Source organism: Triturus cristatus, chromosome 9 (assembly GCF_964204655.1).
Source record: "Triturus cristatus chromosome 9, aTriCri1.1, whole genome shotgun sequence".
NCBI lineage: Eukaryota > Metazoa > Chordata > Amphibia > Caudata > Salamandridae > Triturus > Triturus cristatus.
In genome coordinates this window covers 1,036,796,665-1,036,822,253 of record NC_140592.1, presented here as the reverse complement: position 1 = coordinate 1,036,822,253, position 25,589 = coordinate 1,036,796,665, and the positions used below count along the sequence as shown (strand labels likewise).

Here is a 25,589-nt window from a genome sequence, read left to right as displayed (position 1 = left end):
CCAGTGGCAAAGTGAGCAAGGGACCCACGTCTGGGCATACCCTGTCAACTTAGGGCGAACTAAGCAAACACAAGGAGATGATGGATGGAGTGCTGAAACTTTTCTAACACTCACCCCCAGTCACAGATCTGGGTTCAAGCCATCATCATTCTTTTGCTCACTTTGCCACCCCAGTTCAGACACCGCTATATGCAAATCTGTCTTGACCCTGTGCCTCATGGGAACATTCCAGACCGGGTGAGCAAAAGAATAATGGATTTAACCAAGATCCTTGTGACTGGGGGTGAATGCTTGCATTGTCCAGCATTCCTTCCATCAGTTGTTTCTTTTGCATATGTCGCCCTAAATGGGAAGGATATGCCCAGATGTGGGTCCCGTGCTCACTACACCACTGGATTCAAGCTAGCCTGGCTGATGAAGGGTGATGCCCTGATTTAGAGACCTTGTGGTTTTTTTAAAAAAAATGTTGGCCCCACCCGCTCAGCTGGTCATACCCTGGACTTGATTTTGACAAACTCTAAAGAATTACATTGTGAGTTGCTCCTCCGCCTTACATGGACCGATCATGCTTTGATCAGTTTCCAGATTGCCAACACAGCAAAATCAGAGCTGAGACTACCAGACAACAAAGGGGCCACAGGAAGTTGGCACCATGTCTCATTGGATTCCCTTGCTGAGGCTTTTGTTCCCCCTACTGTCGGAAAAGACTCTGAAGTCAAAAACGTGCTGGCAGACCTTTAGTCTGCTATGAAGCTAGCCTTTGATAACACTGCGGCGCTAAGAAATCTGTATACTACCTCACTGCGTCCCTTCTCACCTTAGTATAACACAGAGCTAAATGCTGAGAAAGCTCTTTGTAAGAAATTAGAAAGATTATAGCGACGCAACTACGATTCAGATGATAAAGCAACCTTTATGAAGGCACTCTCTGCGTACCATCGTAATATCAAAAAGGCTTGAAAAATCTTTTTTTCTTATCAAATTGCTCTTGCTGATAATTCCTCGCAGGAATTGTTAAATCCTCAAAAATGTTACTCACTCTCCCGGCCTGTTCAAAACCATTGCATGCCACTCAGGAATTATGCAATTCTTTGGCAGACTATTTTGAAGATCAGGCTGATTTATCAGAATTTTACAAGTAAGCTGCTTCATTTTATTGAAGTTCTAACCGACACCCCTTCTGATAGTTATAGGGGTTTCAGATTGGACAATTTTAAACCCCTTACTTTGGAGCAAGTGCAACAGGGGCTTGAATGGGAGAAATCTGGCTCTGCTATGGACCCTACCCACGAGGTTTGTTGCTCTTGTGGCAAGCCCAATTGCCCCCACATTAAGGGCTCTATTCAACCTGTTCATCACATCAGGACAATTCCCTTCAACCTGGAAAACGGCGCAGATTATACCCTTTAAAAAGAAGAAGAATTTAGATCCCTCTGTACTTTCAAATTACAGGCACATATCACTACTTGCGTGGTTGGGCAAGCTGCTGGAAGGTCAAATTAATAAACAAGTGCCTAATTATATTGGAGTGAATAAAATCCTAGATTTTTCTCCGGTTTTAGAGCGGAGCATGGCACTGAAGCAGCCTTGGTTACAGTGACTGATTAGTCAGGTGCTCACTGGACGTTAGCACGCCCACCATGCTCGTGCTCTGAGACCTGTCTGCAGCATTTGATACTGTGGCCCACACTAAGTTATTACAAGAGATCGGGATGCATGGGTCCTCCCTGGCATTGTTCCAGACTGGGAGGGTCTAAAACCAAGCCCAGGATGGTCTACAAGGGAGTCCCGTAAGGACCATGTCTAAGCCCTACTTTATTTACACATTTATGTGGCACATTTGGAAAAAAGCATCAGAAAATATGGATTTGATATTGTATCATATGCAGACGATACTCAGCTGGTCTTGACTTTAGTGGAAGAATTTGCCAAAGCAAAGTATTGCTTTTTGACGGGTATGAAGGAGATTGTCAAATGGATGGCAGATAACTTCCTACAGTTAAACCCAGGGAAAACAGAGATTTTTCTGTTTGGGAAGGCCCAAACACTGTGGTCCCTTGATTGTTTGCCGCCTGAGTTGGGCACTTCCCCTATCTCTAGCAAGGTAGTTAAACATCTGGGGATCAAGAGCAAGTCCTATCTACTACGGGCACCTGTTTCCACATACTACGTTTACTCAAGATTGCATTTCCATTTCTTCCGCTATCGGCCAGGAAGACCTTAGTGCAAGCTCTGGTTGTGCGCCGACTGGATCACGGTAACGCACCATTGGCATCTGCCAATTAGTCCTTATTGTCGAAAATGCAAGACGTGAAAAACGCAGCTGCCTGGACGATTTTGAATCGGCCGCTCAGAACGGCCTCTGCTTTCCTCTTAAAATCTCTCCACTGGTTGCCAGTAAAGAAAAGGATAACTTTTAAACTGTGCTGTTTAACCTACAAAGCCCGGTTGAATATCTATGTCAAAAGCTCAAACGCTATTATCTCGCTAGAAATCTGCGCTCCAGTTGGAAAGAGCTACTGTCAGTCCTGCGCATTCGTCGATCTAGATGTGTTGGAAGGTCTTTTTCCTATTTGGCCCCCACCCTCTGGAACAAATTGTCACTCTCTGTTAGAACCTTTCCAGGCTATCACATATTCATGAAAGCACTAAAAATGGCATTGTTTTAGATGTGGTCTCTTTCTGGCTTTACTGTATAGTCGCTGCACCAAAATACCCAGTTGGGGTGATTCGTGTGTGTTATCAAGTCAAATCATTCATTCATTCTTTCATTAACCTAACATCAAGGTTATAGGGTACAGAGTGAAAGTAATAGTGCATATAGTAAGATTCGTGGATTACCATGCATCAGACATGCACCAATATTGCTTTAAGGGGCTTTAGCATTGTGTAAAGCCGATGAGTGCAATGGGGTGGGAAGAATCTATCAAGTTTGACGTCTAACATTCTTTTATAGTCTCCAAACAGTATCACAGTATTCCAGCCATATCACCAAGCAGATGAAAAGGAATGACTGAAAAGCCAGTTGATCAATGTTGTGGGAAAAGATACTGCCCAAAAGAATGGGGAGCTCATCTAATTTACCCTTTGCAAGGATGAAACTACCATCTGGGTCAATGAGGGCATCCTCCGCCGCAAAATGAACTTCATAGCAAACTCAAATAGCGGCCTCCGTGACAAAAGCTGAATAGGTAGTAGAGAATATTTGCCCTCGTCACCTAAATGTAATTTTAGTGCTTTCAACGTCATTCAGGTGGACCTCCTGCAAGAAGAAAGGGTCTATGCAGCATGGGCTGAATCGCATATCACTTACTGGGGGGTGTCCTTACCACAGTGAGTCAGAAGTGGCCAGCATTGAGTGAGCCACTGGTGGAATGACTTGTGAGAGACATTAAATGTGTGTGCCCTTCCTGTAAAATGGTACAAAAGGGGGTGGTGATGGTCGGAGCATCAGAACCAATCAAATACTCACACCCAGTCAACAGATCTGGGTTTAATCCATCACCGTTCTTTAGCCCACTCTGCCACCCCAGTTCAGACATGGCCATATGCAAATCAGTCTGACCCTGTGCCTCATGGGAACAGTCCAGCACGAACTGCCAAGCCATGCCTTCCCTGGTCCGGAAACAAGCTTCCTAGGACCGATTTCTGGCATTTCAGCCGTCTTCAGCCAGGCTTGCTTGAATCCAGTGGCAAAGTGAGCAAGGGACTCACGTCTGAGCATACCCTGCCAACTTATGGCGAACAAAGCGGTACAAAAGGGGGTGGTGATGGTCGGAGCATCAGAACCAATCAAATACTCACACCCAGTCAACAGATCTGGGTTTAATCCATCACCGTTCTTTAGCCCACTCTGCCACCCCAGTTCAGACATGGCCATATGCAAATCAGTCTGACCCTGTGCCTCATGGGAACAGTCCAGCACGAACTGCCAAGCCATGCCTTCCCTGGTCCGGAAACAAGCTTCCTAGGACCGATTTCTGGTTTTTCAGCCGTCTTCAGCCAGGCTTGCTTGAATCCAGTGGCAAAGTGAGCAAGGGACTCACGTCTGAGCATACCCTGCCAACTTATGGCGAACAAAGCGGTACAAAAGGGGGTGGTGATGGTCGGAGCATCAGAACCAATCAAATACTCACACCCAGTCAACAGATCTGGGTTTAATCCATCACCGTTCTTTAGCCCACTCTGCCACCCCAGTTCAGACATGGCCATATGCAAATCAGTCTGACCCTGTGCCTCATGGGAACAGTCCAGCACGAACTGCCAAGCCATGCCTTCCCTGGTCCGGAAACAAGCTTCCTAGGACCGATTTCTGGCATTTCAGCCGTCTTCAGCCAGGCTTGCTTGAATCCAGTGGCAAAGTGAGCAAGGGACTCACGTCTGAGCATACCCTGCCAACTTATGGCGAACAAAGCGGTACAAAAGGGGGTGGTGATGGTCGGAGCATCAGAACCAATCAAATACTCACACCCAGTCAACAGATCTGGGTTTAATCCATCACCGTTCTTTAGCCCACTCTGCCACCCCAGTTCAGACATGGCCATATGCAAATCAGTCTGACCCTGTGCCTCATGGGAACAGTCCAGCACGAACTGCCAAGCCATGCCTTCCCTGGTCCGGAAACAAGCTTCCTAGGACCGATTTCTGGCATTTCAGCCGTCTTCAGCCAGGCTTGCTTGAATCCAGTGGCAAAGTGAGCAAGGGACTCACGTCTGAGCATACCCTGCCAACTTATGGCGAACAAAGCGGTACAAAAGGGGGTGGTGATGGTCGGAGCATCAGAACCAATCAAATACTCACACCCAGTCAACAGATCTGGGTTTAATCCATCACCGTTCTTTAGCCCACTCTGCCACCCCAGTTCAGACATGGCCATATGCAAATCAGTCTGACCCTGTGCCTCATGGGAACAGTCCAGCACGAACTGCCAAGCCATGCCTTCCCTGGTCCGGAAACAAGCTTCCTAGGACCGATTTCTGGCATTTCAGCCGTCTTCAGCCAGGCTTGCTTGAATCCAGTGGCAAAGTGAGCAAGGGACTCACGTCTGAGCATACCCTGCCAACTTATGGCGAACAAAGCGGTACAAAAGGGGGTGGTGATGGTCGGAGCATCAGAACCAATCAAATACTCACACCCAGTCAACAGATCTGGGTTTAATCCATCACCGTTCTTTAGCCCACTCTGCCACCCCAGTTCAGACATGGCCATATGCAAATCAGTCTGACCCTGTGCCTCATGGGAACAGTCCAGCACGAACTGCCAAGCCATGCCTTCCCTGGTCCGGAAACAAGCTTCCTAGGACCGATTTCTGGCATTTCAGCCGTCTTCAGCCAGGCTTGCTTGAATCCAGTGGCAAAGTGAGCAAGGGACTCACGTCTGAGCATACCCTGCCAACTTATGGCGAACAAAGCGGTACAAAAGGGGGTGGTGATGGTCGGAGCATCAGAACCAATCAAATACTCACACCCAGTCAACAGATCTGGGTTTAATCCATCACCGTTCTTTAGCCCACTCTGCCACCCCAGTTCAGACATGGCCATATGCAAATCAGTCTGACCCTGTGCCTCATGGGAACAGTCCAGCACGAACTGCCAAGCCATGCCTTCCCTGGTCCGGAAACAAGCTTCCTAGGACCGATTTCTGGCATTTCAGCCGTCTTCAGCCAGGCTTGCTTGAATCCAGTGGCAAAGTGAGCAAGGGACTCACGTCTGAGCATACCCTGCCAACTTATGGCGAACAAAGCGGTACAAAAGGGGGTGGTGATGGTCGGAGCATCAGAACCAATCAAATACTCACACCCAGTCAACAGATCTGGGTTTAATCCATCACCGTTCTTTAGCCCACTCTGCCACCCCAGTTCAGACATGGCCATATGCAAATCAGTCTGACCCTGTGCCTCATGGGAACAGTCCAGCACGAACTGCCAAGCCATGCCTTCCCTGGTCCGGAAACAAGCTTCCTAGGACCGATTTCTGGCATTTCAGCCGTCTTCAGCCAGGCTTGCTTGAATCCAGTGGCAAAGTGAGCAAGGGACTCACGTCTGAGCATACCCTGCCCACTTATGGCGAACAAAGCGGTACAAAAGGGGGTGGTGATGGTCGGAGCATCAGAACCAATCAAATACTCACACCCAGTCAACAGATCTGGGTTTAATCCATCACCGTTCTTTAGCCCACTCTGCCACCCCAGTTCAGACATGGCCATATGCAAATCAGTCTGACCCTGTGCCTCATGGGAACAGTCCAGCACGAACTGCCAAGCCATGCCTTCCCTGGTCCGGAAACAAGCTTCCTAGGACCGATTTCTGGCATTTCAGCCGTCTTCAGCCAGGCTTGCTTGAATCCAGTGGCAAAGTGAGCAAGGGACTCACGTCTGAGCATACCCTGCCAACTTATGGCGAACAAAGCGGTACAAAAGGGGGTGGTGATGGTCGGAGCATCAGAACCAATCAAATACTCACACCCAGTCAACAGATCTGGGTTTAATCCATCACCGTTCTTTAGCCCACTCTGCCACCCCAGTTCAGACATGGCCATATGCAAATCAGTCTGACCCTGTGCCTCATGGGAACAGTCCAGCACGAACTGCCAAGCCATGCCTTCCCTGGTCCGGAAACAAGCTTCCTAGGACCGATTTCTGGCATTTCAGCCGTCTTCAGCCAGGCTTGCTTGAATCCAGTGGCAAAGTGAGCAAGGGACTCACGTCTGAGCATACCCTGCCAACTTATGGCGAACAAAGCGGTACAAAAGGGGGTGGTGATGGTCGGAGCATCAGAACCAATCAAATACTCACACCCAGTCAACAGATCTGGGTTTAATCCATCACCGTTCTTTAGCCCACTCTGCCACCCCAGTTCAGACATGGCCATATGCAAATCAGTCTGACCCTGTGCCTCATGGGAACAGTCCAGCACGAACTGCCAAGCCATGCCTTCCCTGGTCCGGAAACAAGCTTCCTAGGACCGATTTCTGGCATTTCAGCCGTCTTCAGCCAGGCTTGCTTGAATCCAGTGGCAAAGTGAGCAAGGGACTCACGTCTGAGCATACCCTGCCAACTTATGGCGAACAAAGCGGTACAAAAGGGGGTGGTGATGGTCGGAGCATCAGAACCAATCAAATACTCACACCCAGTCAACAGATCTGGGTTTAATCCATCACCGTTCTTTAGCCCACTCTGCCACCCCAGTTCAGACATGGCCATATGCAAATCAGTCTGACCCTGTGCCTCATGGGAACAGTCCAGCACGAACTGCCAAGCCATGCCTTCCCTGGTCCGGAAACAAGCTTCCTAGGACCGATTTCTGGCATTTCAGCCGTCTTCAGCCAGGCTTGCTTGAATCCAGTGGCAAAGTGAGCAAGGGACTCACGTCTGAGCATACCCTGCCAACTTATGGCGAACAAAGCGGTACAAAAGGGGGTGGTGATGGTCGGAGCATCAGAACCAATCAAATACTCACACCCAGTCAACAGATCTGGGTTTAATCCATCACCGTTCTTTAGCCCACTCTGCCACCCCAGTTCAGACATGGCCATATGCAAATCAGTCTGACCCTGTGCCTCATGGGAACAGTCCAGCACGAACTGCCAAGCCATGCCTTCCCTGGTCCGGAAACAAGCTTCCTAGGACCGATTTCTGGCATTTCAGCCGTCTTCAGCCAGGCTTGCTTGAATCCAGTGGCAAAGTGAGCAAGGGACTCACGTCTGAGCATACCCTGCCAACTTATGGCGAACAAAGCGGTACAAAAGGGGGTGGTGATGGTCGGAGCATCAGAACCAATCAAATACTCACACCCAGTCAACAGATCTGGGTTTAATCCATCACCGTTCTTTAGCCCACTCTGCCACCCCAGTTCAGACATGGCCATATGCAAATCAGTCTGACCCTGTGCCTCATGGGAACAGTCCAGCACGAACTGCCAAGCCATGCCTTCCCTGGTCCGGAAACAAGCTTCCTAGGACCGATTTCTGGCATTTCAGCCGTCTTCAGCCAGGCTTGCTTGAATCCAGTGGCAAAGTGAGCAAGGGACTCACGTCTGAGCATACCCTGCCAACTTATGGCGAACAAAGCGGTACAAAAGGGGGTGGTGATGGTCGGAGCATCAGAACCAATCAAATACTCACACCCAGTCAACAGATCTGGGTTTAATCCATCACCGTTCTTTAGCCCACTCTGCCACCCCAGTTCAGACATGGCCATATGCAAATCAGTCTGACCCTGTGCCTCATGGGAACAGTCCAGCACGAACTGCCAAGCCATGCCTTCCCTGGTCCGGAAACAAGCTTCCTAGGACCGATTTCTGGCATTTCAGCCGTCTTCAGCCAGGCTTGCTTGAATCCAGTGGCAAAGTGAGCAAGGGACTCACGTCTGAGCATACCCTGCCAACTTATGGCGAACAAAGCGGTACAAAAGGGGGTGGTGATGGTCGGAGCATCAGAACCAATCAAATACTCACACCCAGTCAACAGATCTGGGTTTAATCCATCACCGTTCTTTAGCCCACTCTGCCACCCCAGTTCAGACATGGCCATATGCAAATCAGTCTGACCCTGTGCCTCATGGGAACAGTCCAGCACGAACTGCCAAGCCATGCCTTCCCTGGTCCGGAAACAAGCTTCCTAGGACCGATTTCTGGCATTTCAGCCGTCTTCAGCCAGGCTTGCTTGAATCCAGTGGCAAAGTGAGCAAGGGACTCACGTCTGAGCATACCCTGCCAACTTATGGCGAACAAAGCGGTACAAAAGGGGGTGGTGATGGTCGGAGCATCAGAACCAATCAAATACTCACACCCAGTCAACAGATCTGGGTTTAATCCATCACCGTTCTTTAGCCCACTCTGCCACCCCAGTTCAGACATGGCCATATGCAAATCAGTCTGACCCTGTGCCTCATGGGAACAGTCCAGCACGAACTGCCAAGCCATGCCTTCCCTGGTCCGGAAACAAGCTTCCTAGGACCGATTTCTGGCATTTCAGCCGTCTTCAGCCAGGCTTGCTTGAATCCAGTGGCAAAGTGAGCAAGGGACTCACGTCTGAGCATACCCTGCCAACTTATGGCGAACAAAGCGGTACAAAAGGGGGTGGTGATGGTCGGAGCATCAGAACCAATCAAATACTCACACCCAGTCAACAGATCTGGGTTTAATCCATCACCGTTCTTTAGCCCACTCTGCCACCCCAGTTCAGACATGGCCATATGCAAATCAGTCTGACCCTGTGCCTCATGGGAACAGTCCAGCACGAACTGCCAAGCCATGCCTTCCCTGGTCCGGAAACAAGCTTCCTAGGATTCAAGCAAGCCTGGCTGAAGACGGCTGAAATGGCAGAAACCGGTCCTAGGAAGCTTGTTTCCGGTCCAGAGAAGACATGGCTTGGCAGTTCGGGTTGGACTGTTCCCATGAGGCACAGGGTCAGACTGATTTGCATATGGCCATGTCTGAACTGGGGTGGCTGACTGGGCTAAAGAATGGTGATGGATTAAACCCAGATCAGTTGACTGGGGGTGAGTGCTTGCAATGTTCAACACTCCGTCCATCATTTCCTTTGGGTTTCCTTTGTTCGCCATAAGTTGGCAGGGTATGCTCAGACGTGAGTCCCTTGCTCACTTTGCCACTGGATTCAAGCAAGCCTGGCTGAAGACGGCTGAAATGCCAGAAACCGGTCCTAGGAAGCTTGTTTCCGGTCCAGAGAAGACATGGCTTGGCAGTTCGGGTTGGACTGTTCCCATGAGGCACAGGGTCAGACTGATTTGCATATGGCCATGTCTGAACTGGGGTGGCTGAGTGGGCTAAAGAATGGTGATGGATTAAACCCAGACCATGGGGGTGAGTGCTTGCAATGTTCAACACTCCGTCCATCATTTCCTTTGGGTTTGCTTTGTTCGCCATAAGTTGGCAGGGTATGCTCAGACGTGAGTCCCTTGCTCACTTTGCCACTGGATTCAAGCAAGCCTGGCTGAAGACGGCTGAAATGCCAGAAACCGGTCCTAGGAAGCTTGTTTCCGGTCCAGAGAAGACATGGCTTGGCAGTTCGGGTTGGACTGTTCCCATGAGGCACAGGGTCAGACTGATTTGCATATGGCCATGTCTGAACTGGGGTGGCTGAGTGGGCTAAAGAATGGTGATGGATTAAACCCAGATCAGTTGACTGGGGGTGAGTGCTTGCAATGTTCAACACTCCGTCCATCATTTCCTTTGGGTTTGCTTTGTTCGCCATAAGTTGGCAGGGTATGCTCAGACGTGAGTCCCTTGCTCACTTTGCCACTGGATTCAAGCAAGCCTGGCTGAAGACGGCTGAAATGCCAGAAACCGGTCCTAGGAAGCTTGTTTCCGGTCCAGAGAAGACATGGCTTGGCAGTTCGGGTTGGACTGTTCCCATGAGGCACAGGGTCAGACTGATTTGCATATGGCCATGTCTGAACTGGGGTGGCTGAGTGGGCTAAAGAATGGTGATGGATTAAACCCAGATCAGTTGACTGGGGGTGAGTGCTTGCAATGTTCAACACTCCGTCCATCATTTCCTTTGGGTTTGCTTTGTTCGCCATAAGTTGGCAGGGTATGCTCAGACGTGAGTCCCTTGCTCACTTTGCCACTGGATTCAAGCAAGCCTGGCTGAAGACGGCTGAAATGCCAGAAACCGGTCCTAGGAAGCTTGTTTCCGGTCCAGAGAAGACATGGCTTGGCAGTTCGGGTTGGACTGTTCCCATGAGGCACAGGGTCAGACTGATTTGCATATGGCCATGTCTGAACTGGGGTGGCTGAGTGGGCTAAAGAATGGTGATGGATTAAACCCAGATCAGTTGACTGGGGGTGAGTGCTTGCAATTTTCAACACTCCGTCCATCATTTCCTTTGGGTTTGCTTTGTTCGCCATAAGTTGGCAGGGTATGCTCAGACGTGAGTCCCTTGCTCACTTTGCCACTGGATTCAAGCAAGCCTGGCTGAAGACGGCTGAAATGCCAGAAACCGGTCCTAGGAAGCTTGTTTCCGGTTCAGAGAAGACATGGCTTGGCAGTTCGGGTTGGACTGTTCCCATGAGGCACAGGGTCAGACTGATTTGCATATGGCCATGTCTGAACTGGGGTGGCTGAGTGGGCTAAAGAATGGTGATGGATTAAACCCAGATCAGTTGACTGGGGGTGAGTGCTTGCAATGTTCAACACTCCGTCCATCATTTCCTTTGGGTTTGCTTTGTTCGCCATAAGTTGGCAGGGTATGCTCAGACGTGAGTCCCTTGCTCACTTTGCCACTGGATTCAAGCAAGCCTGGCTGAAGACGGCTGAAATGCCAGAAACCGGTCCTAGGAAGCTTGTTTCCGGTCCAGAGAAGACATGGCTTGGCAGTTCGGGTTGGACTGTTCCCATGAGGCACAGGGTCAGACTGATTTGCATATGGCCATGTCTGAACTGGGGTGGCTGAGTGGGCTAAAGAATGGTGATGGATTAAACCCAGATCAGTTGACTGGGGGTGAGTGCTTGCAATGTTCAACACTCCGTCCATCATTTCCTTTGGGTTTGCTTTGTTCGCCATAAGTTGGCAGGGTATGCTCAGACGTGAGTCCCTTGCTCACTTTGCCACTGGATTCAAGCAAGCCTGGCTGAAGACGGCTGAAATGCCAGAAACCGGTCCTAGGAAGCTTGTTTCCGGTCCAGAGAAGACATGGCTTGGCAGTTCGGGTTGGACTGTTCCCATGAGGCACAGGGTCAGACTGATTTGCATATGGCCATGTCTGAACTGGGGTGGCTGAGTGGGCTAAAGAATGGTGATGGATTAAACCCAGATCAGTTGACTGGGGGTGAGTGCTTGCAATGTTCAACACTCCGTCCATCATTTCCTTTGGGTTTGCTTTGTTCGCCATAAGTTGGCGGGGTATGCTCAGACGTGAGTCCCTTGCTCACTTTGCCACTGGATTCAAGCAAGCCTGGCTGAAGACGGCTGAAATGCCAGAAACCGGTCCTAGGAAGCTTGTTTCCGGTCCAGAGAAGACATGGCTTGGCAGTTCGGGTTGGACTGTTCCCATGAGGCACAGGGTCAGACTGATTTGCATATGGCCATGTCTGAACTGGGGTGGCTGAGTGGGCTAAAGAATGGTGATGGATTAAACCCAGATCAGTTGACTGGGGGTGAGTGCTTGCAATGTTCAACACTCCGTCCATCATTTCCTTTGGGTTTGCTTTGTTCGCCATAAGTTGGCAGGGTATGCTCAGACGTGAGTCCCTTGCTCACTTTGCCACTGGATTCAAGCAAGCCTGGCTGAAGACGGCTGAAATGCCAGAAACCGGTCCTAGGAAGCTTGTTTCCGGTCCAGAGAAGACATGGCTTGGCAGTTCGGGTTGGACTGTTCCCATGAGGCACAGGGTCAGACTGATTTGCATATGGCCATGTCTGAACTGGGGTGGCTGAGTGGGCTAAAGAATGGTGATGGATTAAACCCAGATCAGTTGACTGGGGGTGAGTGCTTGCAATGTTCAACACTCCGTCCATCATTTCCTTTGGGTTTGCTTTGTTCGCCATAAGTTGGCAGGGTATGCTCAGACGTGAGTCCCTTGCTCACTTTGCCACTGGATTCAAGCAAGCCTGGCTGAAGACGGCTGAAATGCCAGAAACCGGTCCTAGGAAGCTTGTTTCCGGTCCAGAGAAGACATGGCTTGGCAGTTCGGGTTGGACTGTTCCCATGAGGCACAGGGTCAGACTGATTTGCATATGGCCATGTCTGAACTGGGGTGGCTGAGTGGGCTAAAGAATGGTGATGGATTAAACCCAGATCAGTTGACTGGGGGTGAGTGCTTGCAATGTTCAACACTCCGTCCATCATTTCCTTTGGGTTTGCTTCCTGTAAAATGCCCATGTGTGGGTGCGTGTACCATTTGTGTGGGTTGGCATATCATTAATAGGGTATTTAACTGCTTCTTTAAACGATTAAACCCAAACCCCCTACTCCTGGGCAGATGATAAACAAATGACTGTCCAAACATTGAAAGAAACAAAACCAAGCATTCTTGAAGGGTTTAATTTTGGTAGGGTGGTAGGGTAGTAGACCAGGCAACAGATGAGAGTTCCTGGATAGAACAGTGAACAGTGTTTTTCCGCCATTACAGGACAAGTAGATTTAATGTACATGAATGAGACCAGTGGGTCCCCGTTCACATACTGACTATTATCACTATTTCTGTGCTGGGGACTAAGGACCAAGCATGCATGACAAAAGACACACAATTGATGGATGGAATGCAGAACAAATCAAAACATTCACCCCCAGTCAAGAGATCTGGGTTAAATCCATCATTCTTTTGCTCACCATGCCACCCCAGTTTAGACCTGGCAATATGCAAATCAGTCTTGACCCTGTGCCTCATGGGAACAGTCCAGCCCGAACTGCCAAGCCAGGTCCTGCCTTGACCGGAAACAAGCATCCTAGGACCGGTTTCGGGGTTTCACCCCTCTTCAGCCAGGATAGCTTTATTCCAGTGGCACAGTGAGCCCAGGACCTACGTCTGGGCATACCTGGCGCACTTGGGGCGAGAAAGCAAAAGACCCACAATTGATGGACGGAATGCAGAACAAATCAAAACATTCACCCCCAGTCAAGAGATCTGGTTTAAATCCACCGGTCCTAGGATGCTTGTTTCCAGTCCAGGGAGGACCTGGCTTGGCAGTTCGGGCTGGACTGTTCCCATGAGGCACAGGGTCCAGACTGATTTGCATATGGCTGGGTTCAAACTGGAATGGCATGGTGAGCAAAAAAACGATGGATTTAGGCCCAGATCTCTGTACTGGAGTGAATGTATGAAATTGTTCTGCATTCTGTCCATCAACTGTTGTTTTTTGCATTTGTCACCCTGAATGGGACGGGTATGCTCAGACGTGGGTCCCATGCTCTCCATGCCACTGGAATCAAGCTATCCTGGCTGAAGAGGGGTGAAACCCCGAAACCGGTCCTAGGATTCTTGTTTCCAGTCCAGGGAGGACGATGGATTTAGGCCCAGATCTCTGTACTGAATGTATGACATTGTTCTGCATTCTGTCCATCAACTGTTGTTTTTGCACCAAACATGCATGACCCCATCCTTCCAGTGTTGTAAGACCGTGCTCTGTTCTGAACTTATCCTCTTGTGCTCTGTATAGGCCCTAGTCATACCCAGAACCGTGAGGCAGTGTAGGGTACATTTGAAAGTACTCTGACTCCTGGAAAATCCTTTAAACAGTGTCTTCATCAGGACACATTTAGGCTGAACTCTTCTTCTTGTTGAAGGAATGCCACAAAAATTGGATGGACAGAAAAATAATCATGAGTGGGCCATAGTAGAGGTATGCTAGTGTAAGGAATACCATCTTTGGACTCGGGTTTACCAGAGATATGTGAAACACTATAATGTCCAACATAAATAGCAAAGACCAAGAAAAAATCCACAAAACAAAATAAGTATGGTCCAAATCCCATAAGACTGTCATCAAGTGTTCAGCATGGTATAAATGCTTACCCTCACCAAAAGCAGCAGGGTCATATGATCCTGACATACTTTATACCTTATTTGGTGTAGAGAACAAAATAGGAACAATAATGGTAGCTCTGCTCAAGTGAATAGACGTGGAGAATCGTACAGAAAGTAAAAACTTACCTAACTCTATTGCCAAATTGGTATTGGTTATCATTGTTTCTCCAAGGTGGCAATGGCTGGCTCATCTATTCAAGGATCTGTGTTTCTTTGAGTCATGGCCATGCTGAGGAAGGGAACTACTGACAGGACTGCTGCCCTTAAACAGAAAAGCTTCAGTAGTTTGAGGGATGCCAGCCAGTGGAGGATTGATCTGTGCGGCTTACACTATCCTGGACCCAGACAGTAATGCTTGGTAGAGGGTGCTGCTATCACCACTACCTGTAGATGCTCGAGCTCTACCATGAGTGGTGCTTTCACAGTCGCCGGATCAGCTGAGCCCAAAGAGGCAGTGAAGTCTGGGAGGAAACCTCATGCCACTGAAGCAGGAACTTTGGCACATGCCTTTGATCAGGGCTATCTTTCCCGCTGGCAGACACCATGAAGTGAAGAGAGACTGATAAATATTAAGCAAATGGAAAGTGCAACCAGTCCTTTACCAGCTACCTCTGCAGGGGCCAAGGACTGATAATGTGACAGGAGGCTGCAATAGAGAAACAAATATTAGTGCTCAACAGGTGCCCATGCATCTAAGCTCCCCCAAAAGGACCTAGTAGCTACTTGATGATTCTGCCATAATGGACCTAAGTGGATGACAAAGATATATTTTAAGTCAGTTTAAGTAAGCTGATCTCAAGTAGGTAACCCTTTATTTGACAGACACTACTCAGTCCCACCTTTGTTTCTGTACAGAGGCGAAGATAAGGGACTTGTTCACTCTCACATGCTTACTGGGAAACTGAGTTCCCATAGGGCAGCACCCACCTGTAGTAGTTGGTCATCTTTCTAAGACCTAGAACTAAAATATTCTAACCCATGGGCAATCTTGGCCATAGCCTGCTCTCAGGAATGGACTGTTCTCAATCCTGTGTTCCAGGAAGCTTTCATCTCCAAATCCCAGCTTTGTATGACCACTCCCAGAACTGCCTCACAGCTCAACAATCTCATACCATCAGAATGCTCACATACTAAATGGTCACGTATTCTAAGTACTTTTTCAACTAAGCGTGCAATTCTGGAAAATGTAGCACCCTTTTACATCATTTTTTTTTTTATTACAACATGTTATTGATTTTATATGATTCAGATACACCAGACATTTACATAATTGATTGTACAAAATAGTGGATGTTCGATTGGCTGAACCAACGAATAAGGCATTGCAAGTTATTGAAATTAAGTACAAGAACAACCTCCCCCCATTTCCAGCCAACACCTGACATTATAGTCTTCAACGTGCAGCTCCCTCTCCCTGTGACGCCAGTTGAGGCTTTGGCTGCAAAAGTCCAAATTTCATCGTTTAGGGAATGGCGAGGATTTTCAACTCTCTGAAGGATGATGCCCCATCAGGCCACCCATATTTTGACATGTTTGAGAGGTCAGCCCCCGGCTTTGTATAGGGGAATTTGCATGCTCATACAGCAATCCAGCCCAGTTGTCCACTGTTTCAAGGACGGAGGGGTGTTATCTTTTCAGGCCTTGGCGATGCCACTCTTCGCTATCACCAGTCCCAACCACAACAATGTGGTACGCCTAATAACTCACCTTCCTGGTTGCTGTTCTGTCCTGTCATTTTGTTTCGCTCAGCGCTAAGACACCCTTGGGTATTGCGCGCTTTACAAACCTAATTCATTCATTCATTCTGTCGGCGTCTATCTCCTCTGTAATGTGGAGATGGGCAAGCGTAGGATCTTGGAGCAACGCTCAACCCAGCACCCGGGCCAGGCACGACAACACTCCCTGCTAGAAATAGAATGTCCAGATTGTATGGAGAAAATCGCCTGGTTCTGATAAGTAAAGCAGGCAAGTCGGTATGGTCACCACCCTCATTTTCCATAGTATCTCCCAAGCGTAGTAAAGTCTGTGTAGGTATTCCCTCTGTATTAGACGGAACTGCGAGGCAATCGCTGTCTTGTGGGGGTGGCGCAAGCCTCCCTTCAGTCGTCGGCGGTAAGTTGCCCCAAGTCTCGCGCCCATGTTTCTTTAAGTCAGTGAAAAGAGACAGATGTGTTGACCACTAACGATCGATATACCTGTTAGAGTTTGTGGTTCGTCCGTGCGTGCATGTGTATTTTGGCACATTGCAGGCTATGTCCAGTATGTCAATGAGCCGTTTGATGTATTGGGTGAGGGTGTGCCTTAGTTGCAGGTACCAGAAGAATTGTGAGCGATATAGGTCATATTCCGCCCGCAGCTCTAGGAAGGGTTTCATTGTGAAGCCCAACAGGACATCTCCCAGTTTGGAGATGCCTAGGACATCCCAGAATTTGAAGCCATCTAAGGCCACAATCTGCAGCAGCAAGGTCCTGTGCCACATTGGGGTTTCTCTTTTCAGACGTCCAGCCCTCCTAAGGGCTCTGTGGCTCTCCCTCCAAACCTTCGTAGTTGTCCGGAGGTTTTCAGGGCGTGGGGGTCTCCCGTATTACAGGTGTAAGAGGGGGATCACTTCCATCACCCAAGTCTCCGTGGCAGAGGCAGGGTCAGACATGTTTTTAAACCACCATTTGTTTATGACCATGAGATGTCCTGTCATACGATAATATGTCCGGAGTTATAATACTTCCGTCATAAGAGGATTGATAATATTTGGAGAGGACTCCTTTTACATAGTCTGATTCCTTTATCTCTGCATCCTAAGTGAATGATGGGGGCAACATTGGTTATCTGTTTCCAGTGATGTGTCAGCAGTGCAGATGTGATATGAGCACAAAATGTCCAGGTGGTAGGATCACGTTCTTCTCCTTGTTTAGACACAATTAGCTATCTACTGAAGCAATGTGTCTTTAAACTGAGCTTTCAAATGGGACAGGTTCTGTGGGTGTGCTGACACCTGATGTATGTATCTGAATATTCCTGTTATATGGACGGATATACCTTATCCTGGACTTCTAGTGGGGGTGGTTGCATCGTAGCTTTATGAACTGTTTACGAGCAGTGCTAAGTGCCCCTGGAAACAAGAACCCAGCACATCAACATCCTTTCTTGCATTCCCCTTCTTTTTTCCTCCATTTCCCACTATATCATCACTTTCTCTTTACCCGCTCTCTTATAGACAGTCATATTCTTCCTTTCTCTCACTATCTGCTTATCTCCCTGTGCATAGCCCAAGTCATCTGCATTCAATCTATTCTTAAACCTAAGGCCTTGGGTTCCACCTGTCTCTTATTCATAGCCCATTGGAGTTCTATGTTTTTAACACACTTTCTTTGTTTCAGTGGAGTTCTGGTCCTGCCTCTCTCTTTCGAATAACCCACTGTCCCTCTTTTCCAGTTCCTGTGCTCCAGGTTTCCCTATTCTTTCACTTTATCTTGTGTTCATTAGTTCCTATATACCCTGACTTTCCCCACACTGTTTCCCCTCACTAGTATATCTTAGAGGTTCCTGCTCTTACTGCTCTACCCTGGGTCCCTTCTTGCTCAGTTCATATCTTTGACTCTTTCATACTCCAAAATTCTCCCTGTTTCCATGGTGTTTCTCTTCCTGCCATATGTATTTCGACTAAGCAGTTCCTATTCTCCATGTTTGCTTTCTTATCTGCAAGTGTTATTTACTCCCAGCATCTCACCTACTTATTCCGATTATCCTGTATATACTATTGCATTTTCCTCACCTGCTTTCTCTTCTGTTACCAGTTCTGGTGCTTCAAGTGCTGGTAGTTATCCAGTCTTAAACAGGATGAATCAGTAATCCGTAATCTATCAGATCGTCCAGTACAAAATAATCTATTGAAAACCTGCTAGCTGGTAGTATAGTATGTATCCAATTTCTTTCTGCTCTCAGCAGTGCAACGGGGGGCGGGGTTGCGAGAAGTGTAACAGTGTGTTCATGATTGACCGACGCAGTGAATCTGTGCAAACCAGTTTAGCCCAGGTAGTCCACTTGTTAAAGCTTCGGTTCGACCTTACCAGGTGGATTTGAGTAATGTGAGTGAGAGAAGCTTCTTTGTCTGGGGTTGACTGTTCTCACCACTTCTTCCTATGAAACCACACACTGTGAAACATCTAGCACCAGAGGCTGTTGGTTTTTATGGCCCAAAAAGAGCTGCTGAGAACTTCCTGACTTGGCTTTGAAGCTTACAGTTGACCATGAATTGTGTTTAACCATTGTGAAGCATTAGAGTATAGATTTTTTGTGAACCTACACAATCCCCCGCTTTTACTTTGGGGCTTATGCTTCTGATTTTCATATAGGTACTTCGTTTTTAGGGATTCAGAAAAAATCCCATTACTTGCACATGACTGTTTAGAACAATTATTGATTTGGAAATATATGACTAATACCAACACAGCAGATAATTTGGTGTGAAAATCTTTAGATTTTGTATTCAGTTAATGTGGAAATGCAGCTTCACTTTTTCCCTTTCCATATTCTCCCTAAGAAAATGTGTTTGGGGCACTTTTATACACTAATTTTCATACTTATTCTGCACACGCCGGCCAAGATTCCCAATAGTAACCTAATAGGAGCAGAAAATCTGGCAAATTCAAGCGAGTGGGATTTAAAATGTGAAAATTCCTCAGTTCCTGTTTCTCTGGACCTGGCTTAGTAAATTCCGACTTTGAACCCAGTGTTTTACTGTCACAACTGTAACATCGACGACAAAACATCTGGTGAGTCAAGCGCTCTTTAAGACTCTACAAACCTTCATGCAGCGTATTATGCACAGAGGCTCTAGCAGAGGACTGGTTGCAATCACATTGTGTTAAGTTGTAAAAAAATAATAATAATAATAATAACTTGAGTGCGGTTAATACGGTGTGTGTGCTCTAAGCTCAGCAAGGTAACCGCTAATGGGTCACTACAAACTGTGCATTTGTCTCCCACAGATAATCCCTGTATTCAAAGCTTTTTAAAATGTTCATCTTTTTTAGATTTCAATGGTTTCAGTAATTCATATACCAGACAAAAGATACAAACTCCCTTGCAGGATACTTCATCAGTATCTACTAACAGAACAATGTCAATTTTTCGACCTTCAGGTGAGATGTTCTTCTTTATTTTATTTTAGAAACGTTTTTATTCAGAAAGCAAAATTATTTTGTTTTAGTGATACTTAAATGTTTGAATTTTAATATTATTCCATCTGTGCTAGTAGAGTGATTATTTATCTTTTCTGAATACCAATGTATTTCAATAAAAAGTGAGCAAGTAACCATGGCATCCGGTCGTTGTCAGCATCGCAAGCAAGATCAGCAAATGCGTTAAATTAAATAAACAATAGACAATGTAAGCATGACCTCATATTTGGTAGTTACTTAATGCCATTGTAATTGATATTGCAATTGTGAGTTCTTCAGTTCTGCATTTATCAAACAATAGTCATGAGACATCATATCAAATGTATGGACTCATCATTTTAGGCTGACAATATCAAGGTATACTTGTACACAAACTATAACTATGTAATCTGAATGCTAAGCTCCTATCACACATTTGCAATATACATTTTGTACACCAGAAATTTGTCACATGGGCACAAACAAAAACCAAAAGTCATTATTTATAAAAATGACTGGAATGTAGTTGGAGAGATGGGATACTAGTGCTACTACTAGGCAGCCCTCTTTTCCTTGCATAGGAAAGGATGAGACACGCACCCAACACTTTACTTTTCATTGGATGGTAAGTGAATGGAGGAATAACGAACTGCTGAGGTCTGTGAGCCTCTTTCTCTTCCCTCCCATTTGGCAGAGTAAACCCACTTCCTTGCATTGGCTTCAGCAGACCCTTCCACCGAATAAAGAGGTACTAAAGAAACCACTGCATGAGCACTGGTGGGTGGAGCTTTACAGACACACAATAAACGTGTGTCCGGGTCTGTATTTGCCTTTTACCTGCTTCATATCAATATGGCACAAGAAGAGGGAAAGCCAGGGTGGGTCCTAAACCAGGGTCTCTTTGGATATAATCTATGCTCTTGGAACAGTCCTTGTCATGCCGTCATGCCATGATTTTGCACATGTCCCACATGCTTAAGTGCAACATATTCTGCGGACATGCACATATTTTGAACAGTCAGAAGTGTGCTTGTGTTAACTGTTGCATCCTAACATTTAAAGATATAGTCCATTGACAATTATGGTAATGTACATTTGGTCCATGCACATACCCATTTAGTGAACTTAAATTTGTTACTCATTGAAACACTATATCGGGTCTACAAATCTTCAACATTCAAACCTTTTTATCGACTCCAACATTGACAGCATGTTATTAATAACCAGCATGGACTAAGGCGATGTTCTCCCTTATACTGGTTTGTTTTTACCATTGTATATGGAAAAAGGACTGGGGAAAAAAGGCCTCATAAAGCACAACAGAATCATTCCAAGATGGACGATTGTGAGTATGTGTGCACTCGCTTTGGCTGCCTTCTTGAACTGTTTTTTTTGTACCTTATTAATTTACTGTTCCAAGATGGCAGACCGCTATCTTTGAATTGTAAATTAGTAATAAATTATGCAATGGATGCTGCAGATTTAAATACAAGCAAGTTGCCAGATAATACTGTGCATCTGCTGGGTCCTCTGAAAACATTTTAATAAAATTTAAAAAAGCAAAGAGACAGAGGGGGGAGCGGATGAGTGGCGGAACAGGAAAGTGTTAGATAAGCATGGTAGGGGAGAAAGCAGGAGTGCAGGGTTAAGGTTGGGGCTAGGGAGCAGTGGTAAGCAAAGAAATGTTTGAAGCTAAACAAAGCTCACTCTAAGTATATGTTAAAGATATTAGATACAATAGCTACATTAAGTGTGTCAATGACAGGCAGCTAAAGCATTTTTAGGTTAGAGCTAAAAATTAAAACCTACTTGGGCACTTTCAAAATCTCATACCTCCTCACAACAACAAACAAATGCTTCAAAGTAAAACATCTTGGATTGTTTATCTCCCAGAAACAAGCACATCACTCTTTAAAATGTCCCTAGTAATGTCCAATCAACATGCAACTAAACTGCTCTTTGCTGCACAAGAGAGACCTCAGATTGGTGTGTAGTTGTATAGGGACAGGAGCAGTCAGGTTATTTTTTACTAAAACCAAACACTTTGGCTTGATTTAGAGTTTGGTGGATGGGGTTCTCCGTCGCAGCAGAGATATAATTCCTAGCCCAACAAACTATCTGTCTACCATCTCAATTTTGCCTCGGGAAGATCACCAGGTTTACACCAATGGAGTAAAATATAGTACATCTGCGTAAACCTTTCTTCGATGGCCAGTGGGAGAACGGACCGTCCTAGGTAAGCCATCCGACTGGCTGCCCTATCTAGAGTTGGCAGTTGGATGGCCACACAAAACCATTGAATTCAACAGTTCTAGTTACCTCAAGTAGCTATAACTTGTGCCCTAAGGTTACCATAATGCACGCCCCTTCTGTTTTTTTTTTTTTAGTGATTTTCTAAGGTTTATAAAGGCTATCTCCTAACTATAATGTCCCTGTCACCTTAGTTTTTTTCCAGTGAATTCCTATGGTTTTTTAAGGTTATTTCCTAACTATGAGGTCCTTGTAACCTTTCTGTTTTTTCAGTGCATTTCTATGGTTTTTAATGCTATTTCCTAATTATAATGTCCCTGTAACCTGGGTATGTGAGTGGGTGTGAAAGTATGCATGTGACTGGCTGTGTGAGTCTGTGAGTGTGTGTGTGTGAGTGGCTGTGTCGGTCTGTGAGTGGGTGTGTGAGTGGCTGTATGGGTGTGTATGTAGGTGTGTGAGTGCCTCTGGGTCTGTGAGTGGTTCTCGGAGTGGGTGCGTGAGTGTGTAAGTAGGCGTGTGAGTGGTTGAATGGCTTTGTGAGTGAGTGGTTGTGTGGGTCTGTAAGTGAGTATGTGAGTGCATGTGTGACTGGCTTTGTGGGTGTGTGAGTGGTTTTGTGGGTGTTTGAGTGTCTGTACAGGTGTGTGATTGGTTGCATGGGTGTGTTAGTGGGTTTGCTAGTGCCTGTATTGGTGTCTGAGTGGCTGTAGGAGTGTGTGAGTGGGTGTGAGTTGTGTTTTGTATGTGTGGGTATGTGAGCAGCTATATGGATGTGTGAGTGGCTGTGTGGGTATGTGAGTGGGTGTGTGACTGTGTAAGTGGGTGTGTGAGTGGGTGTATTTTTGTTCAATTGGGATCTGGATCCGTAAATTCACTTAGGGGCAGCACTTAGCCCCAAAAAAACCTTTTGAACAATTTCTTGCCCATGAGGGGGTCCAACATAAACCCCTCCATTAGTCCCACGTGGTCAGAATACCAGTTTCAAAACCCATTATATCCTATTTACACTTTATACCCCCCTCCTCCGGGAATCGTGGGCCAATGCACAAAATGGCGGACACAACTTTTCTCTCAGGTTGCAGCCAGCCAATTACTGCATTGCTGTTGGCACGTGAATCCTCGATGGATCCACGTCTCTAGATATACATAAATATTTTTTCTTAAATAACTCCAAATCTACTAAACTGATTTGCACCAAATTACAAAAAAAGCACGCTTTCTGGACCAAGATATAGCTTTCTGCCAAATTTAGTTTAATTCTATTCAGCGGTTCGGGCTGTAGTTGTGTCTAAAATCCCCATAGGAATTTGCATGGGGAAATGGCATTTTGGGACCCCCCCCCCTTTTCTTGGCCCTCGCTTGACGAATCATCCCAAAGCTTTCCAGATACTACAGACAGTAGCTGAAGTAAGCGGCAAGCTAGTTCTTGGTCCAGAAAGTGTGCTTTTTGTGATTTGATTTAATTCTGTTTTATAGTTTTTGAGAATTAACATTCAAAATTTGTAGATATATCATGCTGTGGAGGATCCGCAGATCTGACGGATCAAACAAAATGATCTAATAGGCTGCCACCACATTAACAAAGATGTGGCAGCAGCCATTTTAGGATTCGGGGACATAGTCCTATGTAATATAAAAGTTATTAAAACCATATAGGGGGCACAATAGGGATACCCTGCCCCCCTTGGCCTTGTGGCGGTGTCCTCTCCCCGGGCCTTGTAGTGTCCCAAAGACTCAATCATCCGGGGCTGATTTGCTCATTTATTGGGAGTGAGGGATGAGGCCCCCAGGGACCCCATCCTCCAGTGTCCATTTTTATATTAAGGTGGGGGGTTGTGTGGCCCCCCTCCCCAAGCCTTGCAGGGTTCCCGGGGCCCCATCCCCTAGGGACAATAGTTAAATTTGAGGGAGGGGGTCATGCAACTCCCCTCCCCCGAGTCATTCACTCTCCCTGTGGACACTATCCCCTGGGATCCAATACATCTGCAGTGTTACAGGGACCCCATCCCCTAGGGCATTACAGGGCCTTACCCGGTAGGGTGTAGGCTTTTGCTGCCTGCACTCTCCTAGGCAGGAAACACAACTTTTCTTGGACCAAGGCAGCAGCAAAGACAAATGCTGCTCCCGCTCGGGCAAAGCCAAGTAACTTTGCTGGCTCTTGCCAGCACCACAATGGTTGCTGACTGGGGATGTGGCTGGGGCAGTACAGGCTTTGCCCCCCCCCCCTGCAGCCCCCAGAGATTCTGCCTGTCCAAGGGGCCCCTGGTGGGTACCAGGGCACCCACTATCAGAAAATTGCCTGCTCCTGATATGGGTGCTGGCTGGGGAGCCGTCTGGGGCCGTGGAGACCTTTGGACTACCTCCGGCAGCCATCTAGGGAAATCTACCAAACCCACACATTTCTGAAAACTAGAGACCCGGGGATGCCAGGGAGGTATGGCTTGCGTGGATCCCCCAACGTTTCCCTACCCAGCATCCCCTGCAAACCTAAAAGTGAGGTATGGCTTGCTTCAATCCCCCCAATGTTTCCCTACCCAGAATCCCCTACAAACTTCAAATTTTTATGAAACAAATAAACATTTCCCAAAATTCTGTGTGGAAAAGTTGTGGGATCGCCGGGCTGATACAAATTTCCTTCCACCCAGCGTTCCCCCAGTTCTCCCGATAAAAATGTTACCTCACTCGTGTGGGTGGGCCAAGTACCCGCGACAGGCAATGGCCCAAAACGTATGGTGGAGACCTCAAAATTACCTATCACAAAACTATCTGGTTTTGTAAGGAGATTCACCTGTGTTTTTGGCCCCGGGCTCGGCGGCCATCTAGGGAAACCTACCAAACCCACACATTTCTGAAAACTAGACACCCGGGGCAGTCCAATGAGGTATGTCTTGTGTGGATCACCCCAACGTTTCCCTACCCAGAATACCAAGCAGACCTCAAATTTAGCTGAAAAAAATCACTTTTTCCACACATTTGTGTGTGGGATCACCGTGCCGACAGAAATGTCTTACCCCACAGTGTTCCCCTCAGTCTCCTGAGTAAAATGATACCCAACTTGTTCATGTGGGGCAAGGGCCTGTGACTGGGAAGAGCCAAAAACATAAGGATTAAGGGTATAGCACAGTGAATTCTAAGCGCTAAATGTTTTTAAAAAAACAGTTTTAGCCAATTCTGCTTTGGACACCCATACAAGTGAGGTATCATTTTACTCCAGAGACTGAGGGGACCGCTGTGGGGTAGAACATTTGTACCGACACGGTGATCTCAAACAAAAATATGTGGAAAATGTGTTTTTGTTTCTCCGCTAAATTTGAGGTTTACTGGGGATTTTGGGTAGGAAAACGTTGGGGGGTCTACACAAGCCATACCTCGCTGGACTTCCCCAGGTGTCTAGTTTTCAGAAATGTGGGGTTTGGTAGTTTCCCGAAATGGCCGCCGCGCCCGGGACCAAAAACCCAGGTGCCCACCCCCTGCAAAACCAAGTTGTTTTATGATAGGTAATTATGAAGTCTCCGCAATATGTTTAGGGCCCTTGCCTGTTGCAGGTACCTGACCCACCCACACAAGTGAGGTACCATTTTTCTCAGAAGACTTTGGGGTATGCGGGGAGGGTGGAATCTTGTGGATCCACGCAGATTCCAAAACGTTCCACCACAGAAATGTGAGGAAAATATATATATATTTTTTTTTTACA

General features: G+C 47.0%; 1 protein-coding gene across 3 annotated transcripts in view; it reads left to right on the top strand.

Moving 5' to 3' along the window:
• Nucleotides 1–25,589, top strand: part of CGRRF1 (cell growth regulator with ring finger domain 1) — a 186,275-nt gene that overhangs the window by 123,894 nt on the left and 36,792 nt on the right. For all 3 annotated transcript variants that reach the window (XM_085626831.1, XM_085626830.1, XM_085626832.1), the window contains exon 5: nt 19,520–19,627. In XM_085626831.1, coding sequence (XP_085482957.1) covers nt 19,520–19,627 — 108 coding nt within the window. The remainder of the gene's footprint in view (nt 1–19,519; nt 19,628–25,589) is intronic.